The sequence below is a fragment of the Drosophila subobscura genome, chromosome J, assembly GCF_008121235.1.
Source record: "Drosophila subobscura isolate 14011-0131.10 chromosome J, UCBerk_Dsub_1.0, whole genome shotgun sequence".
Taxonomy (NCBI): Eukaryota; Metazoa; Arthropoda; class Insecta; order Diptera; family Drosophilidae; genus Drosophila; species Drosophila subobscura.
Window position 1 is genome coordinate 20284425 of NC_048532.1, and position 27235 is coordinate 20311659.

Consider the following 27235-nt stretch of genomic DNA (forward strand, 5'->3'; position numbering starts at 1 on the left):
ATTTGAGCGTTGGTTTACCGTAGTTTATTATGTCGTATCTCGATCGCTCGCCATCTCGCATTCGTAGTTATAATAAATTATGAAATCATTAATACCTAAACGAAACATCTACCGCTTTAAGTACTCGTTAGCATATAGATAGTGTCTTACTTCATGTGTGTTTTGCGTTGTCCAGTATATAGTTGTAGTAGTAGTAGTAATATAATATTTGATAGTTTGACACTAAACGTAAACAGCAAATGGATATTTAAGTAGTTGTGGTACTCGAATATTGTTGGGTTACATAGTCCTGCGTAAGATTATTCCAAGCACATTTAGAGTTCATTAAAAAACTACTTGAATCAAAGACATTGATCGGGTATATATCCATAAAGATCTTTCATATAGAATATAGAGTTTTAATAACTTGAAAACTGCATTGTTTGATTTTGATTTTGTTTACGGTTTATTTGCTTTTCATTTGCTTGCTCTTGAAGTTGTCCAGTTTTTGTAAAAACACTACAAAAATTTGTGTTTTGCTTTCCTTGTAATTCCCATTTGACTATTTGTACCTTTGACCTGATTAATATGTTTAATTATTTGCTGTCTGTTGCACGTTTATCAATTTTTCCTCTCTCGTACAATCGTCGACATATAAATATTTTTGTGTTTTTCGCTCTCTGACTGTACCTAAATCTTCCATTTATCAAAAAGGAAAATGTTAAAATGCGAAATGAATACAAAACTAATTTGAAACCTTCATGTCCTATGGATGAGTGGGAATTTGTGTAACAAAAAGGTATTACTTTTATTACTTTCTGATCTATGGCTAAGACGGGACGGCAATATGTAATGGACTTTGAATTTTGGCCTGGAATCGAATAAACACAAACCCAAAGAAATTATTACAAAATTAATTTGACTAGATTTTGCACTGAATTCATCAATTTTCATCCACAAAATGGGCTGCTGCATGAATAAAATATTTGTTAGAATATTCTTCTTCAACATTAAATATAATTTTGTTGTTTCTTTCATTTCCAAAGGGTTTACTTTTCCCAACTGAAATAAGTTTTCTCCTGTGGACTTTTTTCTTATATAGATTTTGTTAACATTTATTTGCTTATTCTAACAACTGTTTGAAAACAACGTTTTTTGTTGGGGGATTTTGAAACACGCATACATTGAAAGCAGCATATGTAACTACATTTAATAAGATACAAATATATGTATGGTATCCAGCTGGGGACTCACCACTTCATAGTTTTTATTATTATAAATTTGATTATTATATATGCATGCCCCTTGCTGTTGCATCCATCACCCTAAACACAATATCACTCACGCTCTCAGACTTATCCGAATATGAATATATATGTTCTGTTTTTTCTTTCGTTTTTTTAATGTGTATGGTGTGTGTTTTGTGTGTGTTTGTGTGTATAATTGCATAATATAAATCATTTTTCGACAAAACTTACAAAAATAAATCTAAAAAGTTTTCCACTTTATTCTTGGTGGTTTTCTTGCTTCATTAACTTAAATGAATATTATTACTTTTTACAATCGAAAGAACTTTCCAAACTAATTTATGTGTTGTGTGTGTGTGTGTGTGTGTAGGGTTGGTGTGTTTGTGTGTGTATGGGCCTGCCTTGCACTTTCTCCCACGCCTTTTTGTATATAAATAGAATTCTTCATTTAGTTTTTTGTATAAAATATTAAGTAATTTTTTGTTTGCATTCTTTCACTCTGCCAAAAAATGTTCTTTCTCATAATAATAGTTTTCCGCTTGTCTGAGTATAATCCACAATAGCTTAACACTTGTGTATATGCATATGTTAAATGGTTAACCTTTTTCCATTGTTTTCCATTTCTAAGTTTTTGTTTGTTGTTGCTGTCCATGCCTCCATTCCTGGGCTGAAATTGCTTACAGCAAAAGTCTCGTAAATTCTGTAATTAAATCAAGAAAGAAAAAAGATGTTGTCCATTAATTCTAATTGCTGTGCTGGGCAAGAACAATGCTCAAGTTATACGGAAAATGGATGAGTGCCAAAATGTATGTCAAGCTGCAAACATAACCTCACTCTTTCATGCTAAAGCTTAGGTGGAAAAGTGGTCTGGCAACGCTGAGGACAAATATTTATCACTGGGAATCATTTGCCTTGACAACTTCTCTACCATTTTAAATCCTTTCATGGATGATACATCGAAACTACACAAAATGTCGCCTGCAGCTGGTGATTACGCCTCCTCCCCTGTCACACTTTTGCGAGCGGCGACATCGAGTAGGGTCCACCACGTGTACGTGTTGCTCTGGCCAATCCTCCGGCACAGTGCAGTGTCAGCAGAATGTACAGCAAAACAAAGCCAAAGAAAAAGTAAGCCAGACAACGGCTTGTGCGCTACTTCGACCATGGAATACCCTCGATTTTTACTAAGGTTTCCCCCATGCTGCTGGGATCAGCTAATGGAATCCTGTGTACCGTGTCTTAATTCTGCCAGTACCAAGCTGAATTCCTTTGAGTGCTTATCCCAGGTAAAAGCGCAAAAAAGAGACAAAAAGAGTAAATAAATTGCAGATGGCAGCAAACAAATGGCTGGCGGTGGGTGCGGGTGCTGGACTCGTTCGATGGCTGGATGGGTGTGCTGACATGTCAATGCGTTACTTGCACAAGGTCAAAGTATCAACTGGGCTAAAGCGATGGCATATGAACCTAATGATACAATACAAGGGAATTCAAACCACACACACATACACACACTTACTCATAAAAAACAATGCACACACGCGCACGCTCTTAGTGCTGAGAACACTCGAGCTCAAAGCTTGTTTGTTTGTGCGTGTCTGTGCATGCCGCAGTATTAGTTGAAGTTTATTAAACCAATTTAATGCCACCCCAGGGAACGCTGTGCTGCCTTTTTTTCTACCACAGAGAAATAAGAGAGGGAGAGGGGAAAGAGAGAGTACTTAAAGGTGTTTCCACTGGTGTAAAGGGAGGGCTGAAAACTACTCGTTAGAGATGGAATATGAAGCGGAATATCCAAAGATATCTGTACTGGAATTGCTATAGGAGTTTGCTCTTGATGTTATTCCGATATTTAACTACAAATTCGTAAAGTTTTCGTATTGGATTACATTCAGCAGCAGTAAAGGGTCATAAAAACTTCTGAAGTAAACAAGAAAATAGACTTTCACTCTCGCAGCTAAAGCGCTTTCTAGGGGGCAGGTTAATAAACTTTGTCGTTTGTCTAGTTGATTTATGAGCGAATAATTTTGGGCTGTCGGTTCGGGCTTGAATAAATATTCGCTCAAGGTTATATTTTATGGCAAGACTTGATTAGGGCCCACAGAAAAAGCCACAGCCAGTCACAGCTGCAGCAGCAGCAGCAGCAACAGGAGCCAAAGCCTCAGGCCAGTGCCGCCGTTTTGTGGCTTTTATATGTCTCTCTGTGTGTGTCCTTGGGTCTGCTTGACTGCGTCAGCAATGTCCTTTATCGACTGCATTGACTTACCCTCGTAATTGATGCGACCATCCTGATCCAAATCGGCAATGGCCAGCAGCTGCTCCAGCTGCTGCTCATTCAAAGGCTCGCCAATCATTTCCATGGCGGTCTGCAGTTCGTCGCGCGTTATGAATCCATTCCCATCCCGATCGAATACTCTAAGAGAAGAGATTTAAATATATATTTTGTAGAGCGGAAATACGGATAAACTCACCTAAATGCTGCTATCAAATCCTCGGTGACATCATCGGCCTCGTCCAGGGGCTTGCTGTTGCTGGGATTCTCATCGTGCTGCTGTTGGTCGTCGCGCAGCGCCTGAATTCTGCCCACCCATTGCAGAAACTCGGCCTCGTTGATTAAGCCATTTCCTGTAATTGTATCAACGAAAGATGCAGAGTGAGAGAGTGTGCCAGCAAGGAGCAGGAGACAGAGAATTTCTAAGCATTTCCGCATAAAAAAGAGATTTGAGTGCATTTTTTCTTGGCTGTTTGCCTGCCAGCTGAAAAATGTTTGCACGCTGCAAGGGGATAGATAGAGAACAAGATGGGAGATACTCCCTCCCCCAGGAAGTGCAATGTGTCCAGGTGAAGGCATTAAAAACCCAAAGCTAAATCCTAGAGCCAGAACATACAAAAAGGGAAGATAACTTTTTTGGGACTTTTAGCAGAAACTTTTACAATTAAGAGCCAAAGATATGCCGTCCGGAAAACCTTTGAAGCCATGTCCACGACCTTGACCTCTGGCCCAGAACGAAGAGGAGAGAAAAAATCAGTAAGGAAAAAGGCAAAAGCGGAAAAGGGAATGCCATGGAAACAGTTGGTGTAAATGGGAATGAAAATGAAGCTGAAATCTGCGATAATCTCTGCGGCAATCGCCAAGCGGTTGTTCTGTGGCAGGAATGGCAAGCGGGGCAATGGTTGGTGGACTTGGCTTTGGCTTCTTTTATCATTCACATTGCTGGCTTGAGGAAAATTTCCACTTCTAATTGCAATTTGTGTGTGGTTTGTGTGTCTTTTGGGGCAGCGTAACCGAAATTTGAATTGCTAATTCGTTTGTCATTAAAAGAAGAAACTGAAATAAAACCTCAGCATTAGGCATAAGTAATTTAATTATATTTGAAATAAGAAATCCCTGCCGAGTGTTGGGGCTTAGCTCTTTGAAGAGTAATCCCGCATCCAATTACATTTATTTCTATGCTTTTCCAGCACACTGCAGTTGGTTTATATTTTCCCTGATTTTCCCACATTTTTTGGCGATTTTTCCCGTTTAATTCCATGGTTCTGCTTAGCTTGTTAGTGAAATCCAATCTCTGGCATAGTTGACACCCCGTTGCCTTGCCAACAATAGAGGCAAAGTGTCAGCTAAAGGCCAACAGAGAGAACGAGGGAGAGGGAGAGAGAGAGTGAGGGAGAGGGCGGGACAGCGAAGATGAAGGCCAGAACTGGTAAAATGTAGAAATGTGGGCAATTACGAAACGAACTGCTGGCTGTGAGCCGTTGAGTGGCATTTGCTTGTTGGTTTGCCATCAAAAAAGCATTAAAGGTCATAAAACCCAATGCCCGTACTTGAACGAGGACAAGGACGAGGACTCTCACATCAATTAGACAATGCAGCGCCATCAGCACATCCCAGTGCCCAGTGTCCAGTGTCCAGTGTCCTGTGCCTTGGGCCCTACGGAAATGTACATAACAAATTCCTCACTCAACACCGCACTTGGTACAAATATTATTCCATGATATGCCATGATGATTGCTTGGAATATTTGTTCATATGTCGGCATACTCGTACTTGGCTCATGCTGCCCTGCCCTTCCCACCCATCATTGTCATCGTTCTCATTCGCAGGAGGAGCGAGCTCTTTGTTTGCCATTTTCCTGCCGTTGCTGCTGCTGCTGCTGGTCTTTCTGCTGTTGTTTCCTCTGACATCTGTGTGACATTTCTGTGTTGGCTGCTTGAAAAATATTTTCATTTGTGCTTAGCGGCCTGCATGCAACCCCGTCAACCTCTTGAGCCCTAAGCTTTGCTTGTCATTTGCCAGGGGAGGAGCTGTTCCGCATTCTTGATCAAGTCTGTCTCTCTGTCCGTCTGTCCGTCTGTCCGTGTGTGCTCTTGGCGGAAGATTCATCTTCCTTCGGCAATGCCTATCCTTCTGTAGCCTTGAGATGTTTTCCTTTTCCTCGTATCTGCCGCATTTTTTCTTTTCTTTTTTAAATACAAAACTAAATGTTTGCGCGCGCTGCACATTATCTCTAGGTCTCTAGCTCTGCCTCTGTGTCTGCCTCCTGCTCTGCGTCTGTGCCTGCAAAAAGCACAAGTCCAAGGATAATGAAAATGGCTCTGTTGTGTAGCTGTAGATGTTGCTGCTGCTGTCGCCATTGTCGTCGTTTTGTCGTTCCATCTGCAATAAGAACATTCTCGGGCAGCAGACAGCGTGGGGCGCCTCCAAGCCATGGGGGCATTCTTTTTGTGTGGCACATTTTGGGCAGTGCCACCGAAATGTTTCCTGCATGCAGTGCAGCATGTCCTATTATATTCCATGTGTGTCTGTTGCTTGAGTCGTTAAGCAGAGAAATGCAAAAATTCCAAGTTCCTGTCATTGATCGATGGCTGGGAGTGGCAAAAGCAGCTAGAAATGTCAGCAATGATCGATAATTGTGTACTTTATCGATAGCATTAGACGATAAACATTGCTAAACAATATTCAATATTCCCCCTCGTAGCAAAATTGTTGCACATTGCCCACCCACCTACAATTCCTGCCTCACATTTTCAATCAGCTCTTGCCAATCACAGATCCATTTGCTGTTTATTAGCCTCTCATCGCTGCCGGGCAACGACAACGTGCAACTGCAGCTGCCACTGTGTTGGTGCATCTGTTTCGGGCACAAATCAATGCCAAATAGAGGCAGTGGGCAGTGCCGGGGCAGGTGCTGCTGTGTGGCAACAACTTCATGCCAAAGTGTAATCAATTATTGGCAAAATGTACCTGCTGCTGTCTGGTGTGGCTGCTGCTTCTGTTGCTGCCACGGCTGACCTCATGCCAACGGAAACGGAAGTTGAAACGGCACACGGCAGGGGGGAGGAAAAATGTGGGTTGGGCCTGTGGCTGTGTGTGTGGGGCTCCTCTTTGATTGTTGCTTTGTGGAATTGGAATTGGCCCCACCAGCACCCTCCACCCCGCACCCTCTGAGTACGTGTAATTTGGACACATTTGAGCTGGTAGTAAAACATGCAATAAAAGCTGGCAAACACAGGCAGAGGGAGAAGGAGAGCGGTTAGAGGGCTGGCGACTGCCTGTCTGTGATGGCAAATAAATTACCTTGCTGCTTGGCCATTAATTAAATCTGCTACCAGCCAGCCGCCTGCCTCTGACCAACGTTGCGTATGCGCAATGTTACGCTTTGAAGGGATTTCCACACATTTGCTGCTGCCGGCCAGGAATGCAGTTCAAGGCTCAAACTGAACTTTGAACTTAGCTGCAAGCCCCTTCGAGCATTTCTCACTCACTTTCATGTCTGGGTCCCATTTTGGGGCATTTCTTTTTTGGCAGCCATTTCCCATTTCCATTTCACTTGGCCAGCAAATGCTCAAGGAATTTCTCGGCTTTTCCTTGGGTATTTTAAGCTGAATTTAATTTGGGGCCTCTCCAAGTGCTTCCTTCCATTTCGGGGCGGGGGTGGGCTGCTGCCATTTATGCAGATTTCGCCGTTGGCCTCTTCATTGTGATTCGATTAGAGCTCCATTTCCATTTGATATCGGCCTTGAACGGGTGGCCTGCTGCCTCGACAGTTGTTGCTAATGGGAAATGTGTTTCGCTTTCGAGCTGCGGTCTCCACTCCACACACACACACTGCTGTCCAGTGGCCAGGGGCGAACTAGTTTAACATGACAGTGCCTGGCTTTGGCCTCCCCTCTCCACCCACACTAACCACTGCCAAATAGGAAATTTTAATGGCTCCTCCCGGCTGTCGTTTATGGCTTTATGTACACCACAAAATCGCTGCCACATCTGTGCCTACCACATGGGAATCTCCTGCTGGCTGTCGCCAATCCTCAAATTAATTGCATTGCAGCCTAAAAGCATTGACAATTATTTTTAAGCGTCGACCAATGTCCAGTCCCAGCTAAGTCTCAGCGCACATAATTTATCAATGGTCTTCGCACGACCTGACCTGACCCCACCACAATTGACTTGACCCCCGGGAGAAGGCAAGCCGTAAAGAAAAACTGTTGAATGCTCACTGGACCCCATAAAGACACGCATAAATAAGGACCGACCGCAGCCAGGTGTCCATTTAGCAGCGTCCGAAATTCCAAATCACAGCCGAGCAGACAGACAGCCTCAGAGGGCGACAGGCCGGTTGGTGTCATTGAAACCCAGGGAATGTTAATGAAGCCATAAAGTGCACGCTTTCGGCCCTAATCGAAATCAAAAAAACAAACAAAAAACTTCAACAGGGAGACAAAGGCAAAGGCAAAGTGTGTCTTTGTTTAAGGTCTCGCTCGAGCAGTTTGCTGCCACTTCTCGGGGTATGTTCTATGAGAGGCCAGTGCAAGTTATTAAATAGTTTCAAAGTACATAGAATATTATTTACTTGCTAAGACAATTTCCAAGTGTCTTCCTCGCTGCATACAAATAGGGTAAATATCTCAAAAAGCTTGCCTTTGACAGAGTTTGCTGGAAATCCGAATGCCTATTATTATTGAATATTCTAAGAACGAGACAGAAACATTTCCTGTCTCTGCTCTGCTCCCTTTATAGCGCTTTAAGAACAGTGTTGACAAGTGTTGATAAGCTTAGTGTTGGTAAGCGATAGTGTGGTCAAGTCTGCTTTTGTCATAACAAACAACAATGGAAAAACAATCAGACGCTAAAGTCGAACCTTTATCAGTATTTCGAACATATTTTTCTATTGTGTCTCGTGCACGTGTCGCTGCCTGTGTTCGCGGCCTGTGTTTGTAGATAAACTTTAAGGATATCCAGAGACAGACAGACATACAATATGTGTGTGTCCATACAAAGCTTGGGGGCGTTGGTGCCGCAACATTTGTCTGTCGGTGGCAGTCATCAAAACAGGTCGGTCGCTCCCCCTTCTCTCTGTTGCTGTCTTCTGTGTACGAATGCCTGTCTGACTGTGAGAAGGCGGTGGCTGCGGCTGTCAGCAACAGTTTGTCTGCTTTATATATGATAAATGTCCGTGTGCCCCCAGCTCTGCTGCACTGCTGTACGTGACCTCCTTTAAATTTACAGCATTTGCAGGCAAAGTCTCCCCATCGATAAGACTGCTAATGCAGTGGGCAAATATTGAAGTTACCTGAAGCAAAAAGGAGCTTAAATGGAATTCAATATGCCACCGAGACGCTTGACACAAATGAGACTTGAGGCAACGCCCATAACGTGCACTCCACGCTGCATGTACATTTCACATACACATTTATGTCTGTTTATATGTACCATAAGTGACAGGCACACGTATTCGACTAGACGTATTTCTGCCAGGTTGCCCTAATTTGATTTAAATATGCGAAACGCGACGAGCAGCAGGAAGAAGCGAGCTGACAAGGATCCAGTAAATGGGGTAAATTTTCCATAGACTAAACCAGAATGCAACAAGAGCCAAGAGAGCCAACCCACACTCCAGACACGGAGTGTGCTCCGCTACTCCTATTCCTAACGAGGGGAAAATCGCATTTTCCAACGGCTAAATTAAATAAGAAAAACTTCCGGAACGGCGTGGGCCAGCAACAAATTGGCTTAAGGCGGATGTATTTTATATTGTTACAATATAAGAATCAAAAGAAATGTTTTGGTGGAGTTTATTTGACTAGAATATGCTCTTTAAAGGTATTTTTCCTTAGCGAATTAAAGGAGCTAGTGAAAAATCAAGCGAACGCTGAATCTTCAGAGTTCCAATGAATATTTAAATATACTTTTACAATAAAGTACCACCAGCTGGAAAGGGTATTCAAACAGTTCCTAGCACACTTATTGGGGCAACATTCAATAAAATAACTTCCCCCTGCTGCTGCCCTTAGATTCAACTGGGATTTTCTTTGATATTGCCCTACACTCAAGGGAAATGTCAGGCCTGGTGAGTCCCACGACCACACAAAAGGAGAAAATAAGTAATACATTTCACCTGCATACTGGTATTTGTGCTCGGCCAAGTCTAAACTTGATTAAATGCCAGCAAAACCACTTGACATGCTCGGCTGAGTTTAATTAACGTTTACAGTCCGCCTTTCAGCGTCGCTTGAATTATTAAAGCGGACCGGGCAGACCAAGGGCCTAACTGTTGCACTTTGCTGTCCACAGGTGGGCTTCTTGTCAGAGAGAAGAGAGAACCACAACTGAAGTGGGGCAAACACTTTGTTGCCGTTTTGCTGTGGAGTGGCACTCACCTGAATGGCTCGCCTCACGTATGAGATCGTGTATGATTTCATCACGCACATTTATGCCCAGATTCTTGAGCATAAACTGCAGCTCGTTGGCCGTCACGCGTCCGTCACGATTCCTGTCTAATAAATCGAATGCTGTGCGTAGATCTGAAACATAAATTTAAGTAGAATAAATAAGTAAATATTTCAATTTAAAATGAAAATGGCAAAATGCAGAAAACATTTCATCAGCATATCTCGGAAAGTGCAATCAAGCAGCGATTTCTGGCATTTTGCCTGTCGGAATTGTGTGGTTTCCCACCACAATATTACGTATGCGTCGTGTGGGCGAGGCAAACTATGAGCAAAACTTAAGTGAGTATTTATGTGCATATTAAAGGGAAACAAATTGCGTCGAATGTGTTGCCCCGAACAGCAAAATTTGTCCAAAAAAAAAAAGGAAAAACTGTTTGCTAGGGAAATGCGTAGTTTCTGAGGATACAGGAAAAACTCCCTTCCACGCCATGTTTTATGGGGGGAAACCCTGCTTAATGTTTGTTATTTTAGCTCTTACTCATAAAGTCATAAAAATGTGGGGAAAAACATAGCTCAATGGGGTGGCAGTCCTTCCCTTTTGATGTGTGTTGGGGGTGGAAAATAATCATTGCATGAACTGAGGCGGAATTTTCTGGGGCTTAAACTCTCATTCCAGGCGGGGCCTTGCACAATAATTAAGACCTTGTCGCGGCCTTCTCTGTGGCATGCCAAGACAAGACCTCAGTCAATGCCTTGCGGCCATAAAAAAATGCTGTTGCTGTCTGTGTCTGACTTTTTTGAACTCAATGCCAAATCGATCAAACTTGCAGTTGGTTGGCGGCGAAAATCCCAATAAATATTAACGTTTAGCCACAAAACTTATAATTTTGTTCCAATCGCGCCTAACTTTCGCGTAATTCTGATAAATACTCTGCCATTTGGGTCACGTAAACTGTGATGTGGGAAATGGTTAGGCAGGGGAAAAACAAGCTTAAAGGTGAACCACTGGAAAAGATCTCAAAAGTCGCTGCCACCTCCGTAGATGGCTTCCGCTGGCATAGAAGATGGCAAGAAGATATGCGAAAATTGCATGTAAATTGCTTTGGGCCACGTCTCTTTTCCCTATCGCTTTTTTGCGCCCTCCTCCCCTCCGGTACAGAATGTGGAGCACTTCCGTTGCCTTGGCTTTTGTCGAGTGGCCCGCGTTGTGTGTGCCTGTGGGTGTGTGGGCTTTGCATTTGTATAGTTTGTAATTGCACACGTGTTTATTCTTCAAATATTGACACATTGACACCAATATTTCACGCTGCAGCGTCTGCAGCGTTGCCAGGCACAGGCACAGGTCTGACAGGTGTCAGACAGGGACATATTGAGGTTGCCCCCATATTCCGGCGTCCAAGTGATTGACATCTAGTTAAGTTGTAGTCAAATAAATTCGAATTTTTGCCTCTTGTTGCAGCGTTGCATGGGCTGCGCTTATCGATTGTTCAGCGTAGAAAATGTCATCGCAAATTAGTGATGGAAACGTGTGGCAAATGTCAAGTCAGTGCTGTCAGTGGCCTTTGCAATTAGGAAAAACTTTTTAATTGCAATATTAGCTAAGGACAAAGACCTTTCTTCCCTTCGCTCCGTGCGTGTCCCTCGCTTCAAGGCGAAGCGGAAAGTGCGCTCAGGCGGAAAGTTTGCAATCTGTAAGTGTCGCAAGGAAACTAATTGAAGGGACAGCAGCACTGTCCTGGGAGTCTGAAATGTGAGTCATTTTCCCCTGTTTGCTGCTGCATTTAAGCCATACAACTTTGTCCTTAAAACAATTCTTGTTTCGCTCACGCTCCTTGTTGTCTGTTTAGGTTTTTGTTTCGTTGTCAATGAACTTGATAATTGCATTGCATTGCCCTCCGTTGGCTCTTTAGGGCCAACACATTGGCGGCACCTTCCCCCGGGTCTCATTTGTCGAGTGAAATGTAATTGAGTTGGAAAAACAAACTTGCCAACACGCTTGCAGTAGCCCAAAAAACGTGGCCAAGCCCAGGGCCAGGGCATGGCACCCCGGGGCACTAAATTGCACTTCCACTGGCTGTGTGTTGCCGTAAATAACGCTTAAAAGTTAAAAGTTCTTGCAGAAACTTTACCAATCCGCCCACACATGCTCGTACTCGTACGAATATTGGCAGAAGGAGAAGATTTTCCCAAGAATTGTGGGGACAGCATATGCATAAACCAGAGTGGGCATGAGTTGTGGCTTATGGCAGCAGGAAAGTCGTTTATTCAGCGGAAATGCTGCCTCATGGTGTTGCTGTTGTTGGTCTCATCTTGGAATTTGTTCAAGGTTATGGTTCAGATATACAGATATTATATGTAATTTATTGCCATGTAACCTTTCAGATTATAGCCCAAATAACATTTTGGTGTTCTGCGCTTAACCCTGACCTTGATTGAATCTCCGCAGAAGCGGAAGTTTTTCCCTGGTTTATGGCCTGATTTTTTATATTTTTTCATTGCGAATTTTGCTATCTATTAATAGCCTGCCTGACAGTAAACCATGTTAATCCCCTTTCATGTCGGCACACGAATTAAATTATACGTAACAAAGGGCTCGATGCTTGAACATTTCGCGCGCGCTTTTCAGCACTTCAAACGTGTCAAATTGAAGTGGGCGTAGGAGTTCGAGTGCCTCTATTTGTCACACACACACACACACACGCGCACAGATTTCCCACCCTTCAGCGTATATCCTGAATGTTGAAAATACTCTGCGTACTTATTGTAAAGTGGGGCACACAACACAGCCACACACACTGACCGCCATAACTGTGTGCTTCCGCTCGTGCTCCAATCGAACGGAAATCAGCAAAGGCGATAAACAACATGGAGGACTCCCTGCCGAATCATAAAAAATATTATGAACATGTAAAACAATAATAGACTTGGTTGCTTGGTGTGCCAGCGATAAGATATTTTGTGGTAATTCCCAACAAATCATCAGCAAAAAATGCAAACAAAAGAGAACTAGTAAAAAGTGTAATTCTGTGCTTCGAATGTTTGGATACCCTTGCAGATTGATGACTGATTTGATCAGTCAAAACTTTTGGCATAATTTGAGGGACTAATTAGCATAGAACCAGACGAATTCTTCTCAATCTTCATGCTATTAAATGATTCTTTAAATAACAAACTCTAGATCAAAATCATGACACCCTCTGGTAGCGTATTGCAATAACAAACATACAAAATTATCGTGTTGATTAGATTGGCAATGCCATTCGTGCTGTTCTTTTTCTTTGTATTTGTATTTGTATTTGTGTTTGTCTTTGTGTGTGGGCGGACGGGCGGCGGTGATTTGGCATGACACACGACACGACTCTTTGTTGCCGGCTCCCCACACGGCTGCGCCTGCTCTAATTTGTTTAAACATTGTGCACATGCATGGCATATAGATTTCCAGTGATAATTTTTTGGATATATCCACAAAATCATGTGCTCTGTTAGCACCGCCATAGAAATGTGCGAACACACGACTCAGAGATAGTTATAGCAAAAAAACTGAAATACGAGTGGGAAACAGGCAGCCAAAATTGAAGAATCTAATGGGAACATACGATCTGCTGCAGCGCCGTTTAATAAATGTTAAATATAGTTCAAGATTATGGAAATATTTATGCTGACAGATAAGTAGAAAAGTGCTCCCCCGTATGGAATTTTAATGACTGTCATAAAACTAAACTGTGTACTATCAAGAAATAATAAACATTTAAGCACTTTGAAGTGTGAAAATGTCTTTAAATTTTGCTTAAATCAAATGTATTTATAGAGCAAAGATGATAAATATTGTAGCAAGTATTAAATAATCGAAATTGATGTCCGTACTTAGCTCACCTCGCACTTGACTTGCGATTTCTTTGTGATCCATTTCTGTTGCTTTGGGTTCTTTCTTTCTTTCCGTTTGGGTGTCTTCTGTTTAGTGGTTCTCTACAGTATTTATAGATTCAGTGCGCCTTGGACGCCCGTTTATTTGCACAATTATCTGGCTGTTAAGATGTTCTTTCCTTTAGCTCTTTGGCAATTATTACTTTTTATTTTCTTGTGTCTTTTCTCTGCCGTTCAATGGGGCGGGCGTTGTGAGTAATTTGCGCGATTTGTTTATTCACTTTCAAAAGTTCTCAAAGTTTTCTCTTCAAAAATAGCAAACAATGGCTATGATTATTGTTGATCTTGGCGGAGCGGCGTATAAACGAGCATAATTAACCTGATTCTGCATGGATTTCTTTGTGCAACTTCTCCCATCAAAACCTCTTAACCTCTCAGCCAGCCCGTGGCATTCATTGCAATTAATTACACAAATGATGTCTGATGACTGAATGAGGTCAAATGCCAGGGTCACGGTCGTGTACTTGATGTCTGCTTTAACCCTCTCCACATCACACACTTGTCGGCTTTCCTCAAATGTGTGTATGGTGCGCCTCATTAGTGAGTGAGTTTCCTCGGACTTGATATTTTAATAATTGATTGCCAATTTCAAAGCCATACTTTCATTGGAGAATGTTTGATGAATGAAATCACAAGATTCCCTTGGACTAAACAGCTTTGTCAGCTGTGAAATTTATATCAGATGGGGAAACACTCATTTGTCTTATCAAATTTCCAAGCAAATGACTTTGACTCATATTTATCATGCACCAAAGAATGCTTCTTGTATCATATTCTTACTGCAAATTTAAAGTCTTTAGCAGTTGAAACTATTGTTACCACAAGTGACATAACAGACTCCGTTTGGGGGTCTTGCAGCAGGCCAGCCACAGACACAGAATTGCACTTGGAACCCATCCAAAAACAGAACACAACACTTACACACATTCAATGTGCAAACCAATCAAAACTTTGACTTATATTATCTCTTCGATTACCATATAATGAATCAATCTGATGAAATTACGCCGCTCTGCCAAGAGGTTCACTGCCCGGAGTCTAAACTTCGAAACTGATAGCCGGATAGTGGAGATAGCGATGGAAAGGTATGTAGATAGCACACCGATTATAGTCGGGTTTTAGGTTAGTTGTTAGTTGGGGACTAGACCACAGAGTGGGTACTCGAACTCTCCGTCGCGGTCTTCTGTTGGCAATCGCGTCGACTTCGAAACTGAACTGAACGGCACCCAGCGGAACCTCATGAATTGGCAGCAGCTTCGGGTGGGTGGTGTTTGTTCTCCATGATAGGCGGCGGCCCCCTCCATTCGGTTCTGGTGCCGTTAGATGGCGCCTCGGGTTCGTATGGCTTCGGGTTTCCGTTCGGTCTCTGGCTTCAGCGAAATTTCATTCAACAAATCTGTTTTGTTTTTGTTGCTGCTTCTGTTTTCATAACGTTCTTCTTCACACGAAGAGAGCCGCACAGGCGGAGAGCCAAAGCGAGAGCCACTTGTGAACTCTTTCCCCTCCACGCTGGAATGCCAGTGGCAAAGTGAAGCGCATTCACGTGATAAGTTCCGTTCCTCGTGTTTTGTGGCTTTTTATTTTGCGCTTTATTTATGAAGGACTGTGCGGGACTTTTCGTGTGCGAAATGCAAGTATGATAAGTGTTCAAAGGCACATGCCTAATCTTTTATTGTGAATGCTTGACGATGTTTATGATGCAAACAGTCCCAATCGCAAATAATTTCACCTAAAGCCCAACCGCAGACACCCTGTATATAAGCATCTTTGTCAACATCCCATAAGGAGCAGTCACTTTCCAATAACCTTGCTATAAAAACAACAAAAACAAGTGGAACGCATGCCGTGTGCAAGCAGATGCGTTTCGCCTCTCACTTTCATTCTCTCTCTCTCTAGTATGTTGGAGGGGTAAAGCTCTCTCTGGAACGACTGGAACCGCACCACCAAAGTCTCTCTTGCATCTCCATCTCTTTTCCACACACAGGGTAAATAAAAATGGTTTGTTTGGCTCAGCGAATATGTGGAACAAAACAAATTGACGAAAAACGGCACGGCTCTGTGCCTGGGCTGGGTGTAAGTGTTTGTGTTTGTGTTTCTGTTTCTGTTTGTGTGTTCAGTTATCTGAGGAGGTGAGGGAGAGCGTGGTGGAGAGTGGGTGGACAGCAAGGCGTAAACTACGAATACGTAAGGCGTTTATGCAACAATTTCATTGAATTTTACGTAATTCACAATTAAATCGGGATACAAAATGGATTTAGTTGGTATTCGATTTCCGCTTTCTGCTAATTAAAAGAGTTCCCTCCCACAAAGAGGGTGGTTTTTGTGGTTTGCTTGCTCTTCCGACAAATGAGTTGTAATCCGTTAAGAGACGCTTGTCCGCCTTTGTTTTTGCTTCATTCCTGATTGAGCGCATCCTTAGTTCGTTCAACTCCATTGTACACCAACTTTTTAATGAAAATGAATTGCCCAAAGTTTGTAGAACAAAAGAGAGAACAACAGAAAATGCAAGCCAAAAACCAAACAATAAACTATTTCCGCATCGAGCTCTCAATATATAAAACTCTAGTGCAGGGTTAAACACGAACTGCGACGCAAAAAGAACTTTCACACACCAGATTAAGGCGTAAATTGTGTTTGGTATAAAGTATAGCAGGGGGCCCGGCTCGGTTCGGAATAATGAGGTCACGTGCCGTGGCCAGAGGCCATGCCACCCACCCGGTGGGCGCCAGTTGCCGGATTTTAATGCCTAATACCAGTCACAATCCTTAACTCTCTCTTTCGCTAAGAGTTGCTTTGCGATTTTCACGCTTTAAGTGTAAAAAAATGCACCATAAATTTGATATTTACGATGCGATGTCCATTTAGAGATGCGTTTTTCACTCAACCATATTTGCTTTTATGGTTCTTGTCAAGAGCTTTGACGCTGCTCAACTGTATCGAGTGTACCCACCCACTCCATGGAAGTGCAGCCTCTGCTGCTTCAAGGACCTGCATTAATATTCAGAAATCAATCCGCGGGTCGATGTCGCTGCCATCATCAAAATATTTCAAACCCAAAACGTGCCGTGTGAATGGTTTGAATATACAAAATAGAAAGCGAGGGGGGGTGCAAGTGGGTTGCAGGAGTGCATTGGAGCGGGACTGCAGAGTACCCGAAAATTGTGGGGTACTGCAGAGTCACGCACAAACTCATAAGCAGACATCAAATAAAATTACTGGTTTCGTTCCATTTTGATATTCATTCCATTTACGTGACCAAATTTAACTCTTGCATATAACTTTATACTTTACATTTAAATTTAATTCTTTAAATTCAAGTGCTTATAAAGAGCTAAATGCTGTTGAATTCCTTGTATTTCGTGACATTTAAAGTGCGATGGAAACTTTGTAGCCACCAAACGTTCTCATTTTTCGCTTCTCCTTCGTATTTTTGCCGGCTAATTGCGGTGCCTTTCATAACGCAGCTCTCGAGTGTCAAGCTCGAGCATTTTGTGGCATAGGAATAAAAAACCGCCAGAGTGGCGCAACCATAAATCAAGATGCAGGCGTGTACCCTCAAAAAAAAACACAAGAAACAAAAAAAATTGAAAGAGGAAAAGCGTAGAATATTGTGGCAACCGCTGTCTGTCAGCCTTCAGCAGCGGAGAAAGGAAAGTGGCAACAAATTAACTGCCAGGCCCACCGCCCATAGCCCATCGCCCACTTGCCAAAGTCACACATGCACAGAGACACGCACAGACACGCACGCGAACGGAGATAAATTGTCAAGCGATAAGTGTCAGAAAAAGAGAGAGAGAGAGAGTGGGAGGCAGAGAGCGACATATGTACATACGTGGCTGGTGACAAACGTTTAATTAGTTTTACAAGTGTGTCGACAAATTGGCACCGGTCGCTCTGTCTCCCAAAGTGGATTTGCTGTCACCTCTGTGCGGTGACAAATTAGCAATTTTTGGCTGTGCTGTAATCAATACAATCGGTGGTATCGATAGCCGCTCGACCGATAGTACGTCTAAAGTTCGCTTTCAAGTTTACGGCTAGCGGCACACGGCACACGGCACACCGCTCGGAAGTGCTTTTGGCCAATACTCACACTTATCATCTTTGCTCATATTTCCAATAGACGCTAATTTGGCAGCGCGCACTGATCGTGTTTCCAATGGAGTGCTGATGGATCGTAAGGGATGGCTGCGATTAATCAAGGCTGAAGAGACACTCGGGACGAACACTTCTAACCGCTGTATAGGCTGACAATACTCTGGTTAAGGCTCGAAATGCTGCACGAGTGCCAACGCTTACCGCTTGCCGCACGATTTATCTACGAAAACTCCAAGATAATGAATGACTGGAATGAACCGACTTTTGCTAGGGTTCCCTTCTCTCTCTTTATATCTGGGTGTGCCCATGTGTCTGTGCTACTACTATATTGTATTATATTTCATTTCAGATAACTCGCTTATCAGTTATCAGCTGATGGCAGCACCCAAATCTGGGTGGGGGCGTCGTTGAGATGGGCCCGGGGGGTCTGGGATGGGCCAAGTCAAGCAGTTGTCTGATTTCTATATGGCGTAATACAGTAATACGGGCATGTGCACTATTTGCTCTTATTAATTGTTATTATAACTGTTCTTATTCGTGCTCTTATCGCAGATTTCACATTGTTGTCACATTGTTGAACGAAAGACAACACTTTGAAAGGGGCCTTAGCCTCAAAAAATAACGTTGAGTGGGTTTGTCTGGGTTTTTATATGAGATGTGTATGAGGTACTTCTGATTTATTCTGCACATTCATAGATATATTCGTATCTTATTCGTAACCCTAAAGTTTCCCTATAATTTTCCACTGGGAGTGCTAAAACAGCAATAACACTTTTTATGGTATGATTGATAAATTATTGTTATTAATGAACAGGTGATAATATTTACTACCCAAACGATATGTGAGGATAGGCTTTAGGAGAGAGTCGTACTGTTGGTACCCTATTATTTGCGGATTATGCTTTGAGAGAGAAAGCTGAAGATAACAAAAGAAAACTGGCATATAATAATAGATAAACAGATAACTTGGAACTTGTTTGTCAATGATGGAGAGTAACATCAAACGTTGTTGCATCTTTGACATAAAAAGGTTATACCTTTCCCCATAAATACGATTTTATCAGATCAACAAAACCATAAAATCCAGTCCAGTAGTGACTCACTTCAGCTACTTTGTATTCCACTTTCATACAAATATTTGCTGGATATTAGCAGTCTGACAGGGCAGTGTCATGTGAAAGTGTCCGAAGTGATTTAAATATGATAACTTGTGCCCGAGATACATTTTGCCTGTCATCCAAGAAATGTGTCACATGGCCTGATGCTGAGCCCACAGTTGGCCAGGAACCAAGAGCATCTTATCTGATTCGCGATAAATCTCTATAGCCATGAGCGTGCTTTATTTCGCATAATAATAATCGGCAGCTGTATGGCAAGTATCTGCATCTTTGTTTCCTATGCTCGTGCCTTTTATTTCCCCGCTAATTGGGCACGTGATGTGCGGGTGTCAGCTATCTCCGACTCTGCCTCACCTGCTGCCTTCCTTGGTGGTGGTGGCTACCACCAATCGTACCACCTATCTGGTACCAAAAAGAAGGAGGCGCGCGTTAATTAAATTTCAAGTCGATTATGGCTATCACGATTAGATTATGGCCGCATTTCTGCAGTCGTTGTTGGTTTGTAGAAAGCGAAAAAAAGTTATACAAATATCTCAAAGAGTGTTTGTAGCATACTCGGCTCGAAATATCCATCTATCTTAATGTGCCAGTGCACCTGTCCCGTGCCGTCCCGATCGGCAGGCAGCTAAAATTAATTTTGCAGCACACTTCAAATTATATTTTTAGCAAAACATGAAAAAGGCGGCCAGCATTTAGGCCAGTCTAAATTTGTACAGAACATTGCAGTTCGATGTTCTGCAAGCGGATTACGTGTACGCGGGAAAGAAGTGTAATCCCCTTGTATTTATTCGTACATCAGTTATAATCTGTATGAACCATAATTCTTTCCGCGACTTAACATCAGAGGTCACTGCTTTCTACTCCCTTTGTTTTGCACATAAACATTTCATTTTGTTGTTGATTTTCGTTGACTTACCTGTAATTTCCACCTCTGTAAATGGTTTCTTTTTGACAGCCTGCAAAACGAAAGTGAAAATCAAATAGATTAAGACCCAAAGAAGCTGATTTTTTCGGGATTATAATGTGTTTACCTTGGTGGCTCGCTTGCCCAGCAGTGCTGTGCCCAGCATCTGAAATATAAACACAAAAATAATACAAATTAAAATACACCCAAGAGAAAATGTTAGTTGAGGTGGAGAGCAAAAGTGTTGCATATTTTCGAGCGGAAAGGTCTTGGCTGCGGCAGGTACGGCATGGGCCGGCAGGTGAAGCTATTTGTGTATTTCGTTTACATCTCGTCCCAAGAGACTAATGTCTAGCCCGACTGGCGTTTTATTTTTGACATTTTGTTTATTACGTTGTTATCTTGCACCCATTCTATTTATATTCGATTTGGGAACGAGGGATTCCTAGCATTCGTGCAACAAAGACCCCAGAGAACTGCAAATGCAGTAAAGATCACTCGGCTGGGGCTAGATTATGTACATATAAGTTAATTAATTGTGGGTCTTTGGGGGAAATGTTTTTGTAATTTTCCATTGTTTTACCTCGCCCTGTGGCAAGTATTTCGGCCATTTTTGATTAATTGCAAAATTGCACAGCGAGCGCGCTAAAAATAGAGATTCATATATTTACGAAAACACTGAGTATATATTTGTGTATAATTCAATATCAGATTTAAATATGAAAGAGCTGCCTCCGCGGTACATTGCAAATTCTGATTTATTTTTGCCTCAGTGAAATGAAACGAAAATCGATTAGCGCTTAATTCAATCATGTCTGAATTTGTTTATTTCGTGTCACGTTTTATTTTGTTTTGTTTTCAGTTTTGGTTCTATTTTAAGTGAATTTAAGGTGCAGAAATATCAATTAGTGGGCTGGAAAATTGAAGTGGTTTTCATGGCTAAATCTCTATTGGCATGAAAAGAATCCGTTAATTATTTTGTATTTATTTTGAACAATGTTTTATGCTTTAAAAGTTCACCTTTTATCGAAGTAAAGGTGAAAAATATAAACATTCTTGGTAATTATTATGCAGCAGAAGCTCTCATGGTAAAGCCTTGGCCCAGGTTAGTTACCTCCGACCCCACAAACAACAGTTGGTCAAATAACAATTCAGGCACCGCTCACGTGCCACATGACATAAAATAAAAACAAATTAATAAATGTACACAAGAGACTGACATTTTAAATACTCGCTTAATGGCATTTCCAGCGTTGACACCTTTCCACTACAATTTACCTCCCTTCTATTCGTATTTTATTTGTGTGTAAATTCTATAATCCTTTTTTATGCGAATATTATGCCTTGCCAGAAGCATAAATATTGCGTCTTGTTTGTCAACATTTTGATAGGCTCGTTAGCCCTGAATGAATATATCTACCTACCAATAAATATTTTCCCTGGCTAATATCCTTCATAATTTGTTGCATGAAATTCAAATATACAAAATCGAAAGAGTAAAGAAAAGTTAATAATTTGCCATTGTTTAGATTGGGGAAAGTATTTGTATGTGTAAACATCTATATAGTGCGATAAACAATCAACTTTTTAATGCGATGAACAGCATTGAAGCGCATTTCGGATGCCCAGAGACTTGGACATTAAGAAGCCATTATGGGCCATCTCCTATGCCATAATGAGTCCGGGTCTCTCGACTCCGTCACGACAACGCGAACACGAATCCCGTACATAGATGTGTGGCTGTCTGTGCACTTTAATGATGTGTTCTGGCTACAATGTTATTGGCTGCGATGCGACAGAGACGCGTTTTATGGCCCGGCCCCCATGGGTGAAATGGTCTGTAATGCTGTCGAACGACTTGAGCGGCGTTTATCGTTGGCAAGTTTTTAGTTTTCCCCCATTTAATGTTTGCTTACATTTAAAACAATTGACTATAACGGCGGAAAGGTGCAACTTTGTTGCTTTGAAACTTAATCTTTGTGCCCACAATGAGAGATACTTACAGATGAAACCTATACGAAAGAGTATTGTAGATGTGTTATAAATGAACACAAATCAAATAATATATTCTTACGCATGAATACCACTAATATCTGACGTAAGGTCAACTATTTGGCAACTCTGCTAATTGTCATAAAATCAGATGAAGTTGGCTATGCATAAAGCTAACTTCCGACAGGAGCTAGACCTTTTAGACATTCAGTTTTCCATTTTGAATGCGCAAACAGAATCAGCCATCAGCTCTCAAAAAAGTACAATCTTGTTTGTGTTTTTTTGTTTTATTGTTGAAAAAAGTCCCGATAGAAGTCAGAGACAATACCGATCCATCTGTCCTTCTATTGCAAAGTGAGTTTTTCTCTTTTTTTGGCATCCAAAATTTCATTTTTAAGTATATTTTAACTTATGTTAATTCTGATTTCAGAAGGAACTTGAACGAATAACGACAAACCTCTTCAAAAGGCGGCTTAGTCTACTGTAAGCGTAAAGCTGTTTCGGCTGATCCCATCAAATTCAATTGCTTTTTCCAGGTAAGTCTTTCAGCCTAAACAAAAATCTTCTTTTAATTTTTAAATCGTTTCCATTTCCGAAAGGTCTTCAGTAGCGAAATATTCATCGTTTCACCATGACAGGCGGCGGAGCATATGATATCAGAGTGTTATTTCTTTCGGCCGCAACTATGAAAACCATTTACAAGACGGCCACAGGCGGGGAACTAAGCGATGAAGTGGCTCAAGCTATTGCGCAGGACATGAGCCTAGAGTTTTGTGGAATGCTGGAGACTGTCGAGACGTATGCATATCACAACCGTAGCGATCAGATAACGGAGGAAGACGTTCGCAAGGCACTCAAAGATGACGCCGACTATGTCAATGATATGGGGATTCAGCTTGATCCGGCTTATCCTTATCCTGGGATAGGAGGGCAGGGGCAAGCTCCTACTGTCAACACTCCTGCCACGACGGAGACAGCTTCCGCATCGTCGAGCAATTATCGCAGTACTGGGTGGCAAGAAGAGGAGACAGAGAATACACAGCCACCCAATAAATTTCCGCTCACCAAGGAGCAGCAGGACTTCTACAAGAAAGTCACGGCAGCCTGCCTTGCACCGCACGATGAAGTGCGCGCCAGAGCGCTCAAGTCAATGGAAGTAGATCCAAGCCTAGAGGCTATACTGCCCCAGTTGATCACGAGCATGATGAGCACCATCGATCGCGGTCTCTATAATAACGATATATCTGTGTGCTTCACTGTGATTCATATGGCAAAAGCTCTGGCCAAGAACAAAAGCATCTCCTTTGACCAAAATGTGAGTGGGGGAGTGGTGCAGTGCATTCGGTGATTAATTAATGATTATTGTATCGCATTTGCAGTTCCATTTCATTCTACCTGGCATACTCTCGTGCATTCTCATTCAGTACGAATTCGAAAAGCTTGACGTTGAAGGCGATGAGCTACACTGGGAGCTGCGGGAAGTAGCGAGTGAATTGATGGGCGATATTGTGCGAGTCGACAAGAACTACAATCTGCTCGATCGAATTATAAGGTAAGCAACTGATGCGGACACGCTCTTTGATTGTGAATAAATTTGTTTGCATACATTGCAGAACGTTAAGTAAGGGACTCTGCAATCACGAACATTTATTAACGATTTATGGTGCCGTCATTGGCTTTGGCCAATTGGGAAGTCTTGTCGTAGAAACCTATCTGCTGCCTGATTTATCCAAGTTATCGGAACTGCTGTACGCTGGAGACAAGCATCCCCGCCTTGAGGAGGGAGCCATACAGAAAATCTTGTTTCGATTGATTAAGATATGTGCTCCGATCGTGAAATCAGTGACCGATCTTCCCGATCGCTTGGAAAACTACGTTGAGCGCTTTGGCCGCATTGGAGAAGAATTGTTCGGTGTGGTTCTGGGAATTCGTGTCGCGGAGCACGAAGCAGCACTAGAACTAACGGCCAAATTAGTATTAGAAGTAAAGAAAAAAGCTGAGTTCCAGGCTTTGTTGCAGTCCGCAGACGAAGTAATGGAAATGTCTGACTGACTTCAGACTTGCAGCGCGACTTGAAGACACAAAAGGAATCAACTTAAATTTACTAAATAATATTGTTATTCTTGAAATTTATTTATAGCTAGCGCGCAGGAGGGTCGATGGAGGGAAAGCCACAAATATTAATATTTGCCCCTAATAAAAGAAATAAACAGATTGTGGTGTGTGCATGGGAGGCAGCTTTAGCACCTGACAGACGGAGAACGAAAGCGATTAAGCAAATATTTGGATAAATGCGAGATCGCTTCGGTGCGGTGTGGTGTGTGGCATTCAATGGATCTGTCTACAAGGTTCAAGGGTGCCGTAAGTACTCACCTTCAGCTGATGACGTAGACCACTCATGGGGCTCATTCAATATTGATAAAGCCGGGGATGTGGAGGAGCTACTCGCAAGCAAAGCGTACAGCAAATGAGGTGATGCACCGCAACAACAAGTGAGTGTTGCTTGGTGTGCCGGTGCCGGCTGGTGTGCTCTGTGGCGTATGTGCGATTTTCTGCTGGGTGTGGGTGGGTGCCGCTTTTGGCCTAGTTTCTGTGCTTGTTATTTATCGCTATATTTACTTAAATGGCACTTAAATCGACTTTAAATGTATTTATTTTCGCTTGTCGGCACTGTTCACTCTTTGTAGGTATTTAGTTTTACTTTTCAACTGAATTCCAAGAATATCTGATAATAATTTGAGATAAATAAAATCCTTCGGCGATTATTAATGTCTTGTTTGTTATTTTGTTTTGCGCAGTAAATGTATATTTGTCGCTTTGGAATTTTTTTGTATATAATTTACTGACTCGATGTCGATGCGCGCGCGACTCTGTCGACGATCGTCTCGCCACGGAATCCCAAACAATATTGAACAGTCTGCGGCGCTCCAACGAGCTCGAAAAGCTGCCAAAAAATGAACAGTGAACAAGTTCGGAGAGAGAGCGCCTCTCTCGGGGATCTGACGGCACCGAAATTTTGAAATCTTGCCTCGTTCTGGGGGATTGCCATTTTGTTAATTTGAATTTTTGTTGATTTATTTCCACCGATTTCTTAGCCTGTTCTCGCGCATTGTCAACAAGCTTAGCCGGCATAACATTTGGATCTTGTGACGCTGCGAATTTTAGGTATCTAAATAAATAAGTATGTGTGCCATCAGAGCTCGACAAAAGAAGGTTTGGCAAACATTTGTTCTCGTATTTGGTGCTTTGAGCAAGTAGAAATTTTGTTTTAATGAAAATAGTCAGCTTGGGGTGTAGGCAGGCAGGCAGCAAAGGTTATATTTAGTCGAACGCACAGAATCGTGTCATTCAACCCGGTTGCACAGCATTGCAAGTGCGTTCGTGTGGCACACTGCGTATGGTTTATTTTTAACGATTGACAAACACTCCGGGCCCAAGAAACTTGGCAACGGCAACACGGCCAGCAGCCCCCCCAGAGAATCTTTGATAATTTTAATTAGGCAGCTGTCGTGGACCGTTCAAGCGGTGCAGGTAAGGCGTCTAAAGCTGACACATTGCTCACACGCAGGCAAAAGGGTGGCTGGGGTTGCTCGTCTCTGGTGTTGCAGGGACCTCCAACAACATAAATTGCGAGTACAACTCACTTCGAGGGAGTGACAGGCTTTTGTGTTGCATCAATCAACGTTTCGTTTGGTGATTTATTTCGTGTTTTTGCTCGTTATCGATCATTGGAGCCATCAGTGAATGACTTTCTCTCAATGGAAAACCCAGACTTCCTCCTGCAACCGGAGGAAACCAGAAACCGATTCGGTTTCATTCGGTTTGGAGTGTTTACGATCACATTATCAGTTCATAAAAGCATCGGACAGCTTTTTAGCTTATTTATTTATAGGAATATTTCTCAGCAAATATGTGTATTAAATTTTGCCACGCGTTAATCAGTGAAAAGTGAATTTTCCCGCTAGCGAATTATGGGGAAAAATCATTCTGCTCTTTAGCCTTTTTGCGCCTCCTCATAGATTTCCAATGTAAATATTTACAATGTTTATTTTTAAACCATATATCGTATATGTCTGTACATATAATTTTCTATGCCCGCCGTGCAAGTTATGATCGTGCCAGATAAGTATTATGAAACGTTCACAAAACGAAATGTTGTATTTTGATCGTGCTTTTCTCTGGGAATCATTTACAAAGATCGTTTCAACGGGCTGTTAATGACTACGGAAACGCTTGAGCGATACTTGGCTAGTGGAAAATGTCACACTTAATTCCGGCCTTAATGGACGTTGAAGTGATATCATCGGAGACCCCATTTGAGAAATGCTACAACATTCAAATGAATTGCCATTGCTGCCAAGCGAAGCATGAAAAGCATTCAAGGTCAAAAGGCAGCTGGAGCGTTGCCATAACAAAGCGATTTGCAGGCAACCAATAAACTGGCAATGCTGCCTTGAGCATTCTACTCCTACAATAATGCACACACTTACGGCGAGCGGATTTGTACCGTTATCCTCTTGTTCCGCAATTTTGAACAACGCAAAGACACGCACAGACACGCACGAGGGAGAGCGACGAAACTTGGTGAGCGCGAGAAGAGAGTGGCACAGTTTGCAGCTTTACCGTTGTGTTGCCGCCTCGCAGACACTTTTTGTACTGCCCACAGATTCGCGGTTGTCTCTTCGACTTGTCTGCTCTCAGCGTGACAATATCCACCACATGCGAATGATCGGTCAGACGCCACGCCAAATCACATAAATAAAAGTCCACAAGCGACACGGTCCTAAACGAGATGATCATTTGCATGTCAAACAAATCTGTGATGTGGGTGGCACTAGCAGAATCAGAAGCAGAATTCTCTTGTTGCTGCCTACTGCTATGTACCGTTTATTGGAAAGTACCCTAGCGTGGGATTTCGAGCTGATCTGGCAATGTTTTTGCGTCCGTTTTAGTCATTGTCTTAAATGAAGACGCGTTCACACATGTTATGTCAATTTTATCACTTATTTATCGCGAATGATTTTCCATTGAAAGGCGTAGGAATATTCCGCAAAAACCGCCTATTTATCTGCCTAATGGGAAGTTTTTCAATCGAACTGTAAACTATTTATAATTGCAAACATTTAAAATTAAACTCTATAAAAATAGCCAACGACTCGACTCATTCGAGGAGCCAGCAGTTGCGGGAATGGTACAAACAGTGCTATTTATGATGTTTTTTTCACTGGGAGAGCAGCCATCCATCCATCCATTAAGACCTTTTGCACTTGGCACCGGCCAATTTGTAAATGGCAACTAATTTGGGCCGC

At 42.3% G+C, this 27235-nt stretch overlaps 2 protein-coding genes across 6 annotated transcripts; one reads left to right on the forward strand and one right to left on the reverse strand.

The window, feature by feature from the left end:
• Window positions 1-9: 9 nt before the first annotated feature.
• On the reverse strand, window positions 10-26536 carry LOC117895733 (calcium-binding protein E63-1). Of its 5 annotated transcripts, none has more exons than XM_034803589.1 (7): window positions 26417-26536; window positions 20062-20100; window positions 19947-19986; window positions 9882-10025; window positions 3695-3848; window positions 3490-3638; window positions 10-1926 (listed from the first exon to the last, which is right to left on the reverse strand). In XM_034803589.1, exons 2-7 carry the CDS (start codon window positions 20098-20100, stop codon window positions 1904-1906), a joined length of 549 nt encoding a protein of 182 aa, XP_034659480.1. In that variant the 5' UTR covers window positions 26417-26536; the 3' UTR covers window positions 10-1903. The 5 variants fall into 5 exon arrangements, with proteins under 5 accessions (XP_034659480.1, XP_034659479.1, XP_034659482.1 ...); XM_034803588.1 differs by lacking the exon at window positions 26417-26536 and adding an exon at window positions 24300-24818; XM_034803591.1 differs by lacking the exons at window positions 19947-19986; window positions 20062-20100; window positions 26417-26536 and adding exons at window positions 13767-14062; window positions 14795-15029.
• On the forward strand, window positions 22161-23497 carry LOC117895731 (transcription initiation factor TFIID subunit 6-like). Its single transcript, XM_034803586.1, has 4 exons — window positions 22161-22280; window positions 22357-22462; window positions 22526-23241; window positions 23306-23497. Exons 3-4 carry the CDS (start codon window positions 22558-22560, stop codon window positions 23480-23482), a joined length of 861 nt encoding a protein of 286 aa, XP_034659477.1. The 5' UTR covers window positions 22161-22280; window positions 22357-22462; window positions 22526-22557; the 3' UTR covers window positions 23483-23497.
• Window positions 26537-27235: the final 699 nt, after the last annotated feature.